General features: G+C 39.7%; 2 protein-coding genes and 1 pseudogene across 4 annotated transcripts; 2 read left to right on the forward strand and 1 right to left on the reverse strand.

Moving 5' to 3' along the window:
- Positions 1 to 1,222: 1,222 nt before the first annotated feature.
- On the forward strand, positions 1,223 to 5,686 carry LOC146490052 (uncharacterized). Its single transcript, XM_085124901.1, has 2 exons — positions 1,223 to 1,638; positions 4,298 to 5,686. The coding sequence occupies exons 1-2, from the start codon at positions 1,251 to 1,253 to the stop codon at positions 4,669 to 4,671; spliced, it is 762 nt and encodes a 253-aa protein (XP_084981027.1). The 5' UTR covers positions 1,223 to 1,250; the 3' UTR covers positions 4,672 to 5,686.
- A 2,872-nt stretch (positions 5,687 to 8,558) lies between these two features.
- Positions 8,559 to 12,371, forward strand: LOC146490053 (uncharacterized; annotated as a pseudogene). The gene is made up of 2 exons (XR_014867589.1): positions 8,559 to 9,019; positions 11,649 to 12,371. The product of XR_014867589.1 is annotated as an uncharacterized LOC146490053 (transcript).
- Positions 12,372 to 12,591: 220 nt separating this feature from the next.
- Positions 12,592 to 15,296, reverse strand: LOC146490054 (uncharacterized). Of its 2 annotated transcripts, none has more exons than XM_085091524.1 (2): positions 14,499 to 15,286; positions 12,592 to 13,210 (listed from the first exon to the last, which is right to left on the reverse strand). In XM_085091524.1, the coding sequence occupies exons 1-2, from the start codon at positions 15,219 to 15,221 to the stop codon at positions 13,076 to 13,078; spliced, it is 858 nt and encodes a 285-aa protein (XP_084947650.1). In that variant the 5' UTR covers positions 15,222 to 15,286; the 3' UTR covers positions 12,592 to 13,075. The 2 variants fall into 2 exon arrangements, with proteins under 2 accessions (XP_084947650.1, XP_084947698.1); XM_085091572.1 differs by lacking the exon at positions 12,592 to 13,210 and adding an exon at positions 13,722 to 14,167 and having other exon boundaries at positions 14,435 to 15,296.
- Positions 15,297 to 15,533: the final 237 nt, after the last annotated feature.

Consider the following 15,533-nt stretch of genomic DNA (forward strand, 5'->3'; position numbering starts at 1 on the left):
CAATTCAGTGCCTTGTTTTTGTTAAGAAATGTTTGATCAGAGAATAGAGGGAACGTTAGATAAAAACCTCTTTTGGGATCTTATCCTTTCATTTTTCATCCATCCATTCATTCATTCATTCATTCATTCACTCATTCATGGCGTTCGTCCGTTCGTTCACTCACGCACCCATTGACATTCATTCATTCATTCATTCATTCATTCATTCATTCATTCATTCATTCATTCATTCATTCATTCATTCATTCATTCATTCATTCATTCATTCATTCATTTATTCGTTCATTCATTCACTCACTCATTCATGGCGTTCATCCGTTCGTTCACTCACGCACCCATTCATTCTTTCATTCATTCATTCATTCATTCATTCATTCATTCATTCATTCATTCATTCATTCATTCATCCATCCATCCATCCATCCATCCATCCATCCATTCATTCATTCATTCATTCATTCATTCATTCATTCATTCATTCACTCATTCATGGCGTTCGTCCGTTCGTTCACTCACGCACCCATTGACATTCATTCATTCATTCATTCATTCATTCATTCATTCATTCATTCATTCATTCACTCATTCATTTCATTCATTCATTCAATCATTCATTCATTCATTCACTCATTCATGGAATTCGTTCGTTCATCCATTCATTTTTTCATTCGTTCATTCGTTCTTTCGTTCTTTCGTTCGTTCGTTCGTTCGTTCGTTTTTATTCATTCATTCATTCATTCATTCATTCATTCATTCATTCATTCATTCATTCATTCATTCATTCGTTTATTCATTCATTCATGGTCTAGTTCGAACGTTCGTTCCTTTGTTCATTCATTCACGATCATTCAATAATTCATTCATTCATTCATGGCGTTCGTTCGTTCGTTCTCTCGATCACTCACTCACCCATTCGAATGTCATCTCCCAGCCCAAATTACTAAAAACAAAAGTCCCACCTTTTTACTGTTCAAGCAAGCAAGCTTTTTACTCCGGAACCTATTCTGAGTGCCAAATTTGGAAACATTCCATGAAAGGTGGGAAAACATAACTACAGAACTCAACATTTGTTCAATGTTTTTGTACTCTAATGAAGGAAAGAATAATAAACTGATCAGCAAACTTTTCTTATATTTTTACGTTTAACCGCGGTCAAGTCGAGGGCATACCGTATTGCGTCACGTGAACGTCAGCAACACTAGTTACCAGGATGCACTCGGCCGACCAATATTTCGTGATTCCTCGACCTCATGTTGAATTTCAGACTGATCTTTAAAAGACATCAATTGTGCACGTTCTATCGGCTGGTTCATACAAAAAACATCATGAACAAGAAAGAAAAAGTCTGTTTTCCTTCAGAGAACAAACAGGGAGGTTGTCCTGGAGTTCTTACGGGAGACACTAGCAAATCAAAGATGGGTCTCGTGGTTTTGCAAGAATGGTGGGGCATGAACGAGGTCATCATCAATGAAGCTGCAGACATTTCCGAAAGAGGGAACTTTGTGACTCTCGTGCCCGACTTGTACCGCGGTAAGATTGCCACGGATCATGAAACCGCAGGGCATTACATGTCTGATTTGGACTGGCCAGGAGCGGTGCAAGATATTGCTGCGGCTGCTAAGTATTTGAAGCAAAAAGGTAGGTACGCGCCCAGGATGGGGGCGGGGGGGGGGGGACTCTCTTATATGAAAGGGGCGGGGGTGCTCTCGTCTCGCTTAGGGGTGCAAATTTCGGATTTTGGTCTCACTTAGGGTGTCATGGGCTAAACGCCGTTACATTTAGCCGTGAAGGTCTCGTTTAGGGTTGCACGCGGAAAGTCAGTGTATTTTTAATTTGTCTGAGTTTGAAAATGGTATCTTTTCGGGCTCAAAAAAAGGTTGGGCCATGCCCAGATTGGTCTCTTTTAGGGGTTTAATTCAAGATTTCTGACGAGCATCCCCGCCTCTTTCATATGGGAGTCCCCTCCTGTGGGTATGCATTCATACACACTCTGATGTACTGTAGGTACAGTGGAACCCCAATTTTACGATCAGTGATCTAATGATATTCCGATTTAACTATCAACATTCTGTGTCCTGCCAAATCTTATTTATTAAATCGGGAGTTCGTTTACAGCGACCTGGACCTGTTTTAGGCTATGAAGTGAAGCATTAATTTTATAAAAATTCTCGGTTTTCACTGTCACGCCATTGAAAAAAAAAATCGAAACCGTTCCATGAATGAAGTCAAGAAATTGACATGGTATAGAGGATAAATAAATAAGGCATCTGTCCAAGTGTCAGGTCTGTGCGGCATTCCGTACTCGAGTTATTTGACAAAATGTTCCACATAAATTTATAGAGCTTAGTATGGAGATGCCATGTTTGTGTCCCTCTGAGGGGCACAAACATGGCGGCCGGAAATACGAAAAAACATCTGAAGTTGACTTTTGCCAGAAAAGAGGTTTGTTTGCCCTTGTGAATTTTCGAATGTTTAGATTAATATTTCTTCTCAAACTTAAATTGTTTAGAATGCTGAAAATCACCCGAAGAGTCATTTTTAAGATACGGAAAAGCTCTGTCACGGCCGTCCTCCTTATGTCACGCACGATGGAAACTCGGAAATTGGAAGTGTTCTATTTTCAAAAGGAAGCACGACATCGAGCTAAGAAATTGTGAACAGACATATTTTTAGGTAATCTCTCCTTGAATGAAGGTAAAAATTTTGTAGGCCTCCCAGTTTTGAATTCTAAAATTTGGTGACGTCACGTGAAAACCAAGAATATCTGGTAAGATTTACGAACAGCCCCATATTTAAGACTTATGTACACATTTTCTGACCAATGCATCAGTCAATTCCAGCAGGAGCTGATCATGACATTTTAAGAAAAGATTCCATCTTGAAGATAACATCATTTTAATTCGCAAACCTAAGTTGTCAGGTTGAGTTTGGTATAACCTCGAGAAAACATTTACCTTTAGAAACATCCATGAGTTTCTGTTGTCCTTGATGGACTAGCAAACCTGGAACGTAGTTCACGTCTTGGCATATAAACTCCTCTATCACACGTACACACGGTTTGGAAACCATGTGTGTCAAATGCCAGGGGGTCGCACCTGGGTATGCAAATGCCCCACCCCGGGACTGTGATAAAATTGCGAATGCCCCACTCCAGGGACTGACAACGTGAGCAATTGCCTTTACTGATTTCCAGTGCCTCACCTATGTCTAGCCTTTTTAGTCGAGCATTTTTATTACGAGCCCCTGGCTCGGGAGATTGGGCGACCACTCCCTTTAACCCCGAATAAATATTGTATTGTATTGTAGCCTATCCCTGAAATGAAGGCATAAAAAGAAATTTGAACCCCTTCATATATAATTATTTAGATGAAACTGAAATAGTGATTGATTCTTTGCATGAGACCCCACAACCCCCACCCTCCCCCTCCCCCTTCCACCCATTGCCTGTCTTAAAATGACATGAACATGACAATAAAAAGATTTCCTCACATTGTCCATGTTTATATGCTGCAATGAAACAAAGTGAAACTCAAACAAGCAGAATAAATGTGTTTTAGGAGATTTCCAGAAACTTTTTGAAGGTTATGATGACCTCCATTTTCCTTGTACAGTACCGTTTCAAGCCAATCTTGTACCCAGAGTCCTCAGGCTCTTTGGTCAGCGGTTCGTCCCCAGGAGAGACTGGAGAATTCGAAAAAATTTCAATATTTTGATTGCCTGCTCCATAACAGCTTGCATTGTTTTAGCGCAGAAATCCTGCGGTAATGAAATTCCATTACCCCAGAATCTCTCTTTGTGACAAACCGCTGGCCAAAGAGCCTGAGGACTCTTGGTATGAGATTGTTTTTAAGCATGATCGTAGATAACACATTAGCCAGAAGGGAATGCAGATGTTCTATTGAAGCCCATTGTTTGAAAATATTCAGTAAAAAGTTACCATATTACTGGAGATATGCCTCTTGGATGCTGACATTTCCATGTCACTTAAAACCGGTACAGCCACAAAAATAACAAAATAATGTTCCCAACTTTTTGTGAATTGTATCTCCCAACAAGTGAATTCCATTACGATATGTTTGGATATCTTCTTTTTTGTGAGGATTTTAATCAGACGAATCAAGCCATATGCAGTACACATTTTTACTGTACCCAAAAGAATCAAGCTCCTCAACATAAACCATAACAATAGGAAAAATTTCCGAGTCCAAAAGTAACAGGATCTTATATTCAAAGCTACAAAATACAGTTGTCGGTGGTTGTCTTGTCATAACGTCCAAAATACCCTCTTATTTTGTAGGTTGTAACAAAGTAGGTGTGACTGGCTTCTGTATGGGAGGAGCCCTCAGTCTTGCTTCCGCTGCGTTAATCCCAGAGATTTCAGCTGCTGCTCCCTTCTATGGCATCCCCAGCTCTGATCTCTGTGATCTGGGAAAGATCAAGATACCTGTGCAAGCTCACTTTGGGAGTAAGGATAATCTTGAGGGATTCTCTTCACCTAAAGATGCCAAGGCTCTTGCAGAGAAGTTCGATGCCGGAGGAGTGACTTATGAGCTGTTCATGTACGACACTGGCCATGCATTTACCAACCCAACAAATCCGAATTACACCAAGGAAATCTGTGATTTGGCTTTAGGAAGGATGGTAGAGTTCATGAAGAAGCACTTGCAGTAGAAAATATCTTGTAACTTTAGGTAAAACATTTAAATGCAACTCTAAAAGAATTGGCAGTTACTCACAAGCACTTCATGCATCAGTAAACAAGAAAACAGGACGATGGAAAGTAAAGTAAGGAATATTTTTTACAGAATTAAATGATACATGGTAGGTATTTTGCTGTGTTAAGATGAATGGGACTTCTCAGATGAGGTGCTATCCATAAGATGGAGTGATGAAGCTGCAACAATGTAGTGTTTATCAGTCTAATTAATTCTTCAATTATTGGGACTTTGCTTGTAAGGATGGGACTTGCAATGATTTGTTATCTTCATTTTTAGTTTTGAATGCTTTTAATCACGAACTACTCAGTTTTTTTTGCAAAACAATTAACTTCAGTTAGTATCTTTAACTGAACCTTAGCTGTGTCCCAGTTTTTATCTGTATTTTAGTTTTATTTTAATGTATTTTTAACCTTTATTTTAGAGGACCCTCCTCCTCCAGGTGAGTGGAGGCCTCCTCTTAAAATATTGTTTTGATTATTTTATTATTATTAAGGACAAAAGGTTAATGGGTTGAAGCAAGGCCTGTACCTTAATTGAGAAACCAGAGAATATCATCTGCAGTGTAAATTTTTGTGGTGGAAGGAAACTGCTTAATTTTCTTCTCAGTATCACCTCAGCAAGGAAATGTGGTCCATGCAAGGTAAAGAAAAATTCTTTGACCTTGACAGGATTCAAACCCATTTCCCCAGGATTTTGATCACTGATGGACCAAATGTCCTCACTAGGGCAATGCGAAATTTAAGTGGTTTCCTTCCCACACAGTTATTTACACTCCAGAGATAATTATCTGATTTCTCAGTTGTATAATCAGTACTGCACAGCACAAAATTTCATTATCCCTTGATTGTGTTATTTCCAGCTTTACTCCCAGTTAACTCTTGTGTAGCAAAGTATAAAAAAACTGCTGGGGATAACTGTCCCCCAAAACTGCCTGATGGATTTTTTTAATAAAGATTTTGACGGGGACAGTTGAGGATTTATACCCAACTGTTATTTGATTTTATGTCAAACAATTTACTAAGTTAAACTTAAATTTAAAACCAGGTACAGATGTCATGACTAGAGAATGCAAAAACATTTTTTTTCTATTGAATAATTAGAATTGTGACATTTATTGCATTCGACATAGAAAGAATGCACTCCTTATACCGATTGGAGTCGAGATTGTATGGGACAACCAACGTTCATTGCCATGAATGAAAGGATCTTAGGACATGTATCAGGCACCCCCTGCAGATTTTTCAGGGGCGGATGACATCATCACCAACTTGGCAAAGGAGAGAGAACCTAGGATCGAGGTCATAAAACGCACTCTCTAATCCAGTTTTGATTATTACTAGTTTATATATATATATAAAGTAGCAAAGGGCATTCACAAGTGATTGTCGTGTTGACTTGCAATATCAAGAATAAGGCCCCGTTTCCGGTTCTCGGGCATGGACACTAGTCTGAACAGAGCTTTTTGTTGGTGCCCGAGCAAAAATCTGGGCACCGTGCCCGGGCACGGGCACTACCTCCAAGGGTAGTACTCGGGCACCGTTCCTGGGCACGGGCACTGGTCTGAACAGAGCTTTTTGTCGGTGCCTGAGCAAAAATCTGGGCACCGTGCCCGGGCACGGGCACTACCTCCAAGGGTAGTACTCGGGCACCGTTCCTGGGCACGGGCACTGGTGTGAACAGGATTTTGTCAGTTCCTACGTTTTTTCCTCATGCTTCCTTACGATACAGCAAACAAAATGGCGGGCGCTAAATTGACGAAGTAGAACACAATTGCTCCTTGGGCACCAAGGAGTCTGAACAACGTCCTTTTTAGTGCTCGGGCACAGGGCCCTAGCACGGGCACCTAGTCTGAACAGGGCCTAAGAGCCAGCCAATTACTGCTGTGGTTTTCCTGAACAAAATAGTATAACTTTGCACTCTCAAAACAAAAAAAACTAATGTGACTGACCGGAAGTTATGAAAGGTTCATGTTTCTCCTACCCCTTCCAAAACAAATGGGGAAAATTATACAGCATTCTTAGATTAAAAGAAAGATACCTTGACTCTCCAGTAAATCAATGTCAGTTGCATGGAACTGAACACCTAGTTTGAGTTTATACAAAAACCAAAATAAACAACTTTATGTGTACAAGAATAGCTATCAACCTAGGAATAACAGAAATTTTTAAAAATGAGCTTTTCAATCTAATTTATTGAATTTTAAGCTACAAGTACAATTTTTAAAAGAAAATAGAAAAATGAAACAAAGCTAACTTGACTTGAAATATTTCTCCTGTATTCAAACATCTCCAATGTGTATCTCCCTCAAACAGAACCTAAACATCAACAAAAAAAATCACTCAATTTGACTAGAAAACGATGCAATTTAACGTATAATTTATAATGACTCGATCGTTTTTTAATTGTTCCGCGGTGTACTAGTTTGGAACGATCTCTGAATATTGTGCATATTATGTTACCAACCACATGAATTCATATCACAACACTGGCCTACTATTGTCCGTATTAGCTTGCAATTTTAATATTATCTTTATTAAAGATTAAAGGCTTCTTTTAGAAAATTGCTCCCTCTTCAGAAAAAAAAAAAGACTACAAACATTTTAAAGGTGTGCATGCATACATAAATATTTGAAGTTATCTTACCTCCTTGATTGACAGAGCTGTCGGAACTTCCGCCTTCCATCGACACAGCAAAACCCCTTCTACTTTTGACATTTATCACACTAAAAAATTCCTTCAACCCGACAAATCTGCTGCACCAAGTTTGCAAAAGTCAATAGGGAACTTAAGCAACGGCAACGAAAACGTCACCTGAAAATATGACTTCGCGTTACTTGCACTACTTCGCGATTATTCCAATTCGTTCAATTTGTACAATGTGGCCGAAGTATCCGGGAACTAAATTGATAGGAACGGCGTTCAAGTAAGGAAAGAGAATGACAAATTCACCGTCGTGTGCTCACGTTCTCCACAAAACCTTGAATTTGGTCATTTCACGTTGTTGTTTTGCTGATGACGGCAAAGAAATGTACCAAAATGTAAAACGCACGAGCAGAGCAATTGTTTTTGCTCATTAAACCTATTGTTTTGTGGCGTTCTCGTTGCCGTCGCCGTCGTCGTTGCTTAAGCTCCCTAATGACCAACAATAAATATGATGTAAACAGTCTGTAACATAAAGCATAAACTGTATTCAGAGACTGGGGCTAAGATAATTATTCCAACATGGCATACAGGTAAAATCATTGTGACAGTAGTCATCACGTTGATATTTTTGCTGGTTAGAACGGAACATTTCCACACAGTCACGCAGGAAAAATACTAAGATGAGCGTAGGAAAAATTTGATCGCTTTCAAACTTGAAAACTTCTGCAAGTTTCCTAGCGCTTAAAAAGATCCTTGCTACCTAATACAGGGAGACGTCTAAACACTGCTATTTTTTATCCAAACGTCTAGAACAAAGGAAGGACAACTAAAATTCGCCCCTTCGGCCGCCATATTCGTTTATGAAATTGACATGTTCGTACGTGTGTATCTGTTTTGGTTAAATTTCAAGATCCTTGGTTTAATTTTTATTTCCCATTGTTTTAAACTCATTACCTGCATACATTACCATACCCCAAAACAAAGGGAAATAAAATTTAAACCAAGGATAAGATTGAACCACAACATATCCGTGAGTACAAAGTTAGTACAAAGAATGGGTACTAGCAATCTCGTCCACGCTGGGCTACAAGCGCAAATTAACCAATCACCAACCCTTGCTACCACGTTCATACGATAAGCAGATTTGTATAGGTACTAGGTGCTATGAAAAGAAAATTGGAGCTCCGCTTGTAGGGTTGGCCAAATATATATATATATTATTTTTACGTTTAACCGCGTTCACGTGAACGTCAGTATGCACTCGTGATTCCTCATGTTGAATTTCAGACTAATCTTTAGACATCAGTTGTGCACGTTCTATCGGCTGGTTCATACAAAAAACATCATGAACAAGAAAGAAAAAGTCTGTTTTCCTTCAGAGAACAAGCAGGGAGCTTGTCCTGGAGTTCTCACGGGAGATACTAGCCAATCAAACATGGGTCTCGTGGTTTTGCAAGAATGGTGGGGCATGAACGAGTACATCATAAATAAAGGTGCAGACCTTTCCGAAAGAGGGAACTTTGTGACTCTCGTGCCCGACTTGTACCGCGGTAAGATAGCCACGGATCATGAAACCGCAGGGCATTACGCGTCCGATTTGGACTGGCCAGGAGCGGTGCAAGATATTGCTGCGGCTGCTAAGTATTTGAGGCAAAAAGGTAGGTAACGCATTCATACTGTTCTTATATACACTCTGTTGTAATGTATATATGTACCAAACATTTAGGGAAGAGATAGAGGATGTGGTGGAAGGCTGGGCGAACGTACTGGTGCGTTTGACCTATTTTTCCATCCTTGCTTGTAGTAATTTGTCATGAGCTGTAGACAAATAGATCAAATTGAGAGGTTTGCCCAGGGTGCTACCTTACCATTTACATGGAAAACCCGGAAATTCCGTTCGCAAATCCAATGGTACGCATCATTCCACATGGAGTACTCCTGAAATTATGGGTTTCCTGTCAAAGTAATGGACTTTTATTACTCCTTTTGGAATTTACAGCTGGTGTTCATACATTTTGCATGTTATCCATCTTCTGTTAAGACAAGGTAGATCATTTTGTATTTATACCGAAAACTAATCCATCCGGGTGGCTTCAGTAAATGGTAAGCATCCCCTTTTTTAGGCTACGAGGTGCATGAAGCATTCGCTTTTTTTCTTGTATTTTTAGTCTTTCACATGCACATTCACAGTGATGGGAAACCTTTGTGAATTATAACATATAAATAAATAAATAAAAGAGTTATGAACAGCCCCATAGTTAAGACTTAATTGTACACATTTTCTGACTAATGCATCATTCAATTCCAGCAGTGCCCATCCCCTCCCCTGGGGCCTCCCCTGGGCTATATGCTCCCTAGGGTGGAGACACATAAGCTTTCCAAATGCCTCGGGGTGCAGACAAAGGAAGAGGGCAAATGCCCTGTCCCCGGGGATCATTGCCTATCAACACAGACAAGACTTTAAAACTAAACTCTTTTATTTCTTTTTATTTTGTTTTGAATGGTTTGCTAGTGGATAGCTAATTGACATGAAACAATTTGTTGTTAAGTGATTTTCCCTGAATATTTGACAGTTCGTTGAATCAAAAACCAAAAAGATAAGTGTAAAGTCAGCAAACACACTCAGATTGCAGCGGATGTGCCCCCGAACTGGGAGCGATAAAAGGCACTAGTATTTGCAAGCAGGCAAAGTTTTCTGTGGAGCTGATCAGGACATTTTATAAAAAGATTCATAACATTTTAAGACACAAGTTCCATCTTGAAGATAGCATTATTTTAATTTGCAAACCTAAGTTCTTAAGTGCACTCCAGGTTGAGTTTTATATAACCTTGAGAAAACATTTACCTTTAAAACCATCCACAAGTTTCTCTAGTCCTTGATGGACTAGCCAACCTGCAACATAGTTCACGTCTTGACATATAAAAACCTCTACCAGATATACACACGGTTTGAAAACCATGTGTTAATCAATTGCCAGGGGGTTGCACCTGGGTATGCAAATTCCCCACCCTGGGCTGTGATAAAATTGCAAATACCCCACCCCCGGGACTGACAACGTGAGCGCAAATATCTCGCAGTTCCCCAAGGATTAGGGGGACTGATACATAAATACTGATCTATTCAGGCTCGCTGTTTCAGTTTGTGGAAAAGGACTAGTATGACAGTATATGGCTGTAGGGAAATCTTTCCAGTGCCTCACCTTAATATCTAGCCTATCCCTGACATGAAGGCATAAAAAGAAATTTGAACCCCTTCATGTATAATCATCTAGCTGAAACTGAAATAATGATTGATTCTTTGCATGAGACCCCACAACCCCCTTCCTACCCCCCTCCCACCCATTGCCTGTCTTAAAATGACATGAACATGCAAATAAAAAGATTTCCTCACATTGTTCATGTTTACATGATACAATAAAAAGTGAAAGCCAAACAAAAAGAATAAATATGTGCTTTGGGAGATTTCCAGAAACTTTTTGAAGGTAACAATGACCTCCATTGAGTTATCCTGGTACAGTACTTTTTCAAGCCAGCCTCATACTCAGGGTCCTCAGGTTTTTTACCAACAGTTGGTCCCCAGGAGAGACTGGAGAATAAAAAAAAAAGTAAATTTTTTTATTGGCTGCCCCATAACGGCTTCTATTGTTTTACCGCAGAAATCTTGCCGCGATGAAATTCCAGTACCCTAGAGTCTCTCGTGGTGACCAACCGCTGGCCAAACAGCCTGAGGACTCTGGATATGAGATTGTTTTCAAGCATGATTGTAGAAAACATATTAACCACAGGGGAATGCAGAGGTTCTATTGAAGCCCATAATTGTTTGAAAATATTCAGTAAAAAGCTACCAAATACTGGAGATATGCCTCTTGGATGCTGACTTTTCCCAACCTCATTCCCAGGGTCTCCCCTCTTAACGTCCCAGGGAGCGACGCTCGGACGTTAAGAGGAGAAACCTTGGGAACGAGGTTGTGCTTTTCCATGTCACTTAAAACCGGCATAGCCACAAAACGTTCCCAACTTTATGTCAATTGTATCTCCGAACAAGTGAATTCCATTATATGTTTGGATATCTTCTTATTTGTGAGGATGAGGATTTTACTCAGACGAATCAAACCACATACAGTACACATTTTTACTGTACCCAAAATAATCGAGCTACTCAACATAAACAATAACAATAGAAAAAATTACCGAGTCTAAAAGTAACAGGATCTTATATTCAAAGCTACACAACAGTTCTCGGTGGTTGTCTTGTCATAACGTCCAGAATACCCTCTTATTTTGTAGGTTGTAACAAAGTGGGTGTGACTGGCTTCTGTATGGGAGGAGCCCTCAGTCTTGCTTCTGCTGCATTAATCTGAGAGATTTCAGCTGCTGCTCCCTTCTATGGCACCCCCAGCTCTGATCTCTGTGATGTGGGAAAGATCAAGATACCTGTGCAAGCTCACTTTGGGAGTAAGGATCATCTTGAGGGATTCTCTTCACCTAAAGATGCCAAGGCTCTTGCAGAGAAGTTAGATGCTGGAGGAGTGACTTATGAGCTGTTCATGTACGACGCTGGCCATGGATTTACCAACCCGACAAATCCGAATTACATCAAGGAAATCGGTGATTTGGCTTTGGGAAGGATGGTAGAGTTCATGAAGAAGCACTTGCAGTAGAAAATATCTTGTGTTTTTAGGTAAAACATTTAAATGCAGCTCTAAAAGAATCAGCAGTTACTCACAAGCACTTCATGCATCAGTAAAATATTTTAAGAAAACTGACAATGGAAATACTTTGAACTGCAATTTTAAACACTATATAGCTGTCATAGGGGTGCCTTTTTTAGTGTTTGAAATCAGGATTAACATTAATAAACCTTTTACAAATGGCAATGGTATAGTAATTTTATATATCGGTGAGCCTAATGTTCAGCAAACTGAGCTCCTGAAGAAACAATCACACACAAGAAATTAAATGACAACTCAGCTGTACCACAAACCCTGAGAAAAGTTTGCACTCTTTTTTTTATATGCTCACAACTCTTGCAAAAGGATAAGGGAGTGATAAAGTTAGTACTCTTTGAGAATTAATTTGTAAGTTGTTCGCAAGTCAACCTGAAATGTGGTTTTCACCAAGTTTAAGCAAACTTGGTGGGTTGAGGGGGGGGGGGGGGGGGGCAGAGAGGGAGAGACACATAGTGGCAAAGAGCAATGACAAATAAATAATTAATTTTTTTATTGCTGTTCTTTATCTTTTTCAATCTCATTGAGTCAGTGCATTGTTTCATTTCTAATTAAAAAGTGTATCTTGAGGAACACATTCAACTGATATCAATCCATCAACATCCACTGCAAGTTCATGTATTAAGAATGAAACAAGACTTCACCAAAGATTCTTGTGTAGAAGGAATGGCTGCCCTTTGTCTGGTCTCTCACCATTGATCTTTCCGGCTTGGTTGTACCTGCCAGAGGCTGAGCCTCCGCCGGCTGAATTCACAGGGTCATAGAGACGCGCAAGCCCCTCCACCACGGCAAGGTGGCAGTCCAAGAGAGGGGGTAGGAATAGGGTAAAATTATTTACCCTTAAAAACTTATACTTTTAAAACTTATTCTGTTAAAACTTATTGTTATTATTCACCCGACGACATGTCTACATGATGTCCAATAAGTCTGTTATTCTCTTTTATCAATTCTCTAATTCTCTTCATGACAACAGTAAACCATTCGTATTCACATGATTGACTGCATATCCACACTATGTCCAATACGCCTGATGCTCTCCTTTATTAATTCTCCAGCTGATGACAATGCAAAACTACTGCTTCTAACTTCTTGCTTCTTTCTGATAAAGTCCTCAAATGCTTTCTATATAAAAAAAGAAGTTCATCTTAGCAATGAGATCTAAAACATGCCTTGCCAATATATATGCACATTGTTGTTGTTTGCTTAAAACTCTGCAAGTGTCCTAGGATTAATGGTTATACAGTCAACTCTCTCATAGCGACCACTTCTCGTAAGCGACCACCTCCCGTAAGCGACCACTTCGTAAACAACCGTTTTGTTTCTCAGTTAAATACTGTTTCAAGAGCTCTCTTGTAAGCAACCACCACTCAATTTCTTTAGAGACCGCGACCACTTTTAAGGCCAGAAATTACACACATTCTTTTGTTTTCTGTTTCCGGTAAGCGACCACCCAACATAATCACGTATGATCGTTAGTAAATCATTACTTGGAAGTGACAAAAGTTCAATTTTTAATGATGCTACCCCAGACTGCTGACAGATAATAACAGTTTACAGACAGAGAAGATGGCCAATTAGATCTGTAGGTAAACGGGACAGATCTGTTCCGAAATGTTATACAAAGTTTCATCAGAAGAATGACTAAATGTGAAAAAATCAAATAAATTAGTTTCTATTTGCCTAATTTAGCTGCTAAGGTAAATTACGCTTATTTTGTTGATTTTTCCCGTAAGCGACCACCTCCTGTAAGCGACCACTTTGTCGTGCACCAAGGGTGGTCTCTTACGAGAGAGTTGACTGTATGTTAATTGATTTATGCATAAACATAAGGCATGTTCCATGTCAGAACTGGCTGGGCAGATTAAGAAGGCCTAGTTATACAAATTCCTTAGATTGGCACAGTCAGAAAATGGTATGCACAATTTTGAAGGTATTCAAAATACAGGCATATGACTGGTACTTCAAATTTTTGCAGTCCAATTACAAAATAGCTGGTCTGGCCTGCCACTTCTGATAAAATAATAAGAATTTAATGAAAGGTGCCTTTAGTTTTAGAGCAAAACACAAACACAGTCCTTTCTGGGAAGTCCTGATTCAATTTAGCAGTTGAAATGAAATCTGTTAAATGTGTTTTTTGTTTCTTTGTGTAAATGTTTAAGTCTTAAGAACTCAACCACTTCCTCAGTCAATTGATGGCTTGCATGTGACGTTGTGGCGGCCATGTTGGTGGACAGGAACAATAAGATTTTTCTCCCCTGGGAGTTAACTTCCATTTTTATGCAAACTATGTGAACAAATCGTCCTTTGCTTAGCTTTGTACACCAACATGGTGGCAATGCAAACCACCTATAGGCAGTGTATAACATCTACCCCAGTAAGTTTGCCAAATCGTTAACTTCACTTTGCTTACCAGTCCGCCATGTTCAAGTATCCATCTTGCATATACTTCCAAATAATCTTTCTTTTCTGATCCGATGGTCGAATAGAGTTCACCCAAAACCGCCATTGACGCTGTGACTGTAGACCACTGTTGAGCACCCTCAAGCACACTTTTCAATAGGTCCAGGACTTCCATGTCGTCGATACTAACTCGCTTTAGCTGTTCCACAACTTGAGAAATGTGCGCCTGGTTGTTTCCTCTCGTGACAACCAAAAACTCGACAATGTCCGCGTATTTAAAATCAAAACCAGTAACATTAGCAATGTCCGCATCAACCGAACTGCCAACAATTCTATCACGATCACCATTTGTAGACTGGTCGACCTCAGCAGACCCAACCATACCATAAGCTTCCAAAATAACATCAATAGTAATACATATCTCGGCAAATTTTAACTCTTCCAACAATTTGTAGCACTTTCTACTCAAAAGAAATTTTTTGAGAAAAGACATATTAGTAAACGACAACTTATTATCATCCAGCAAAAATTCGATCAACCTCAAGACATCACCGTCATTAATAACATCAACGTCCAATTTCGAACGCGGAATATCATTAATACACCAAAATCTAAAGGCTTCCCGATCATCTCTGCCCAACGAACTTACAAAATTTAAAATAAAAGATTTGAACAAAGTAGAATGCTCGTAGTTCTCACGCTTCAATCTTGAAGTGGCTGAAGACTGCGCCATGATGAAAAGAAAAACAACGCAATCAGATACCCGGAAGTATTATCAGCACTGCGCATGACAGTGCGTAGGCTGAGAAAAGATCATTCTCGACCCCAGTGCTTACGCTTCTAACAATCTGAATGGTTGAGAAAAGATAACATCGGCCTAAGGGAGGTGACGTCATCGGGTTATTCACGATCATACCGGAAATTGACTAGCCTCCCACGCAGTCGTTTTTGGGGGACTCGTATTACCTCCTCCTGGGGAGGAGGAAATACGATTCCCCTAAAAGCGACTGCGTGGGAGGCTAGAAATTGACCTGCATTCAGTCTC

Source organism: Pavona decussata, unplaced genomic scaffold (genome assembly GCF_977016875.1).
Source record: "Pavona decussata unplaced genomic scaffold, jaPavDecu1.1 SCAFFOLD_2, whole genome shotgun sequence".
NCBI lineage: Eukaryota > Metazoa > Cnidaria > Anthozoa > Scleractinia > Agariciidae > Pavona > Pavona decussata.

Coding starts and splice junctions, on each gene's coding strand:
- LOC146490052 (XM_085124901.1), top strand. CDS start 1,251: ATGTTGAATTTCAGACTGATCTTTAAAAGACATCAATTGTGCACGTTC. Junction 1,639..4,297: donor TAAGTATTTGAAGCAAAAAG/GTAGGTACGCGC, acceptor CTTATTTTGTAG/GTTGTAACAAAGTAGGTGTG.
- LOC146490054 (XM_085091524.1), bottom strand. CDS start 15,221: ATGGCGCAGTCTTCAGCCACTTCAAGATTGAAGCGTGAGAACTACGAG. Junction 13,211..14,498: donor TACTTGAACATGGCGGACTG/GTAAGCAAAGTG, acceptor TTTTTTATATAG/AAAGCATTTGAGGACTTTAT.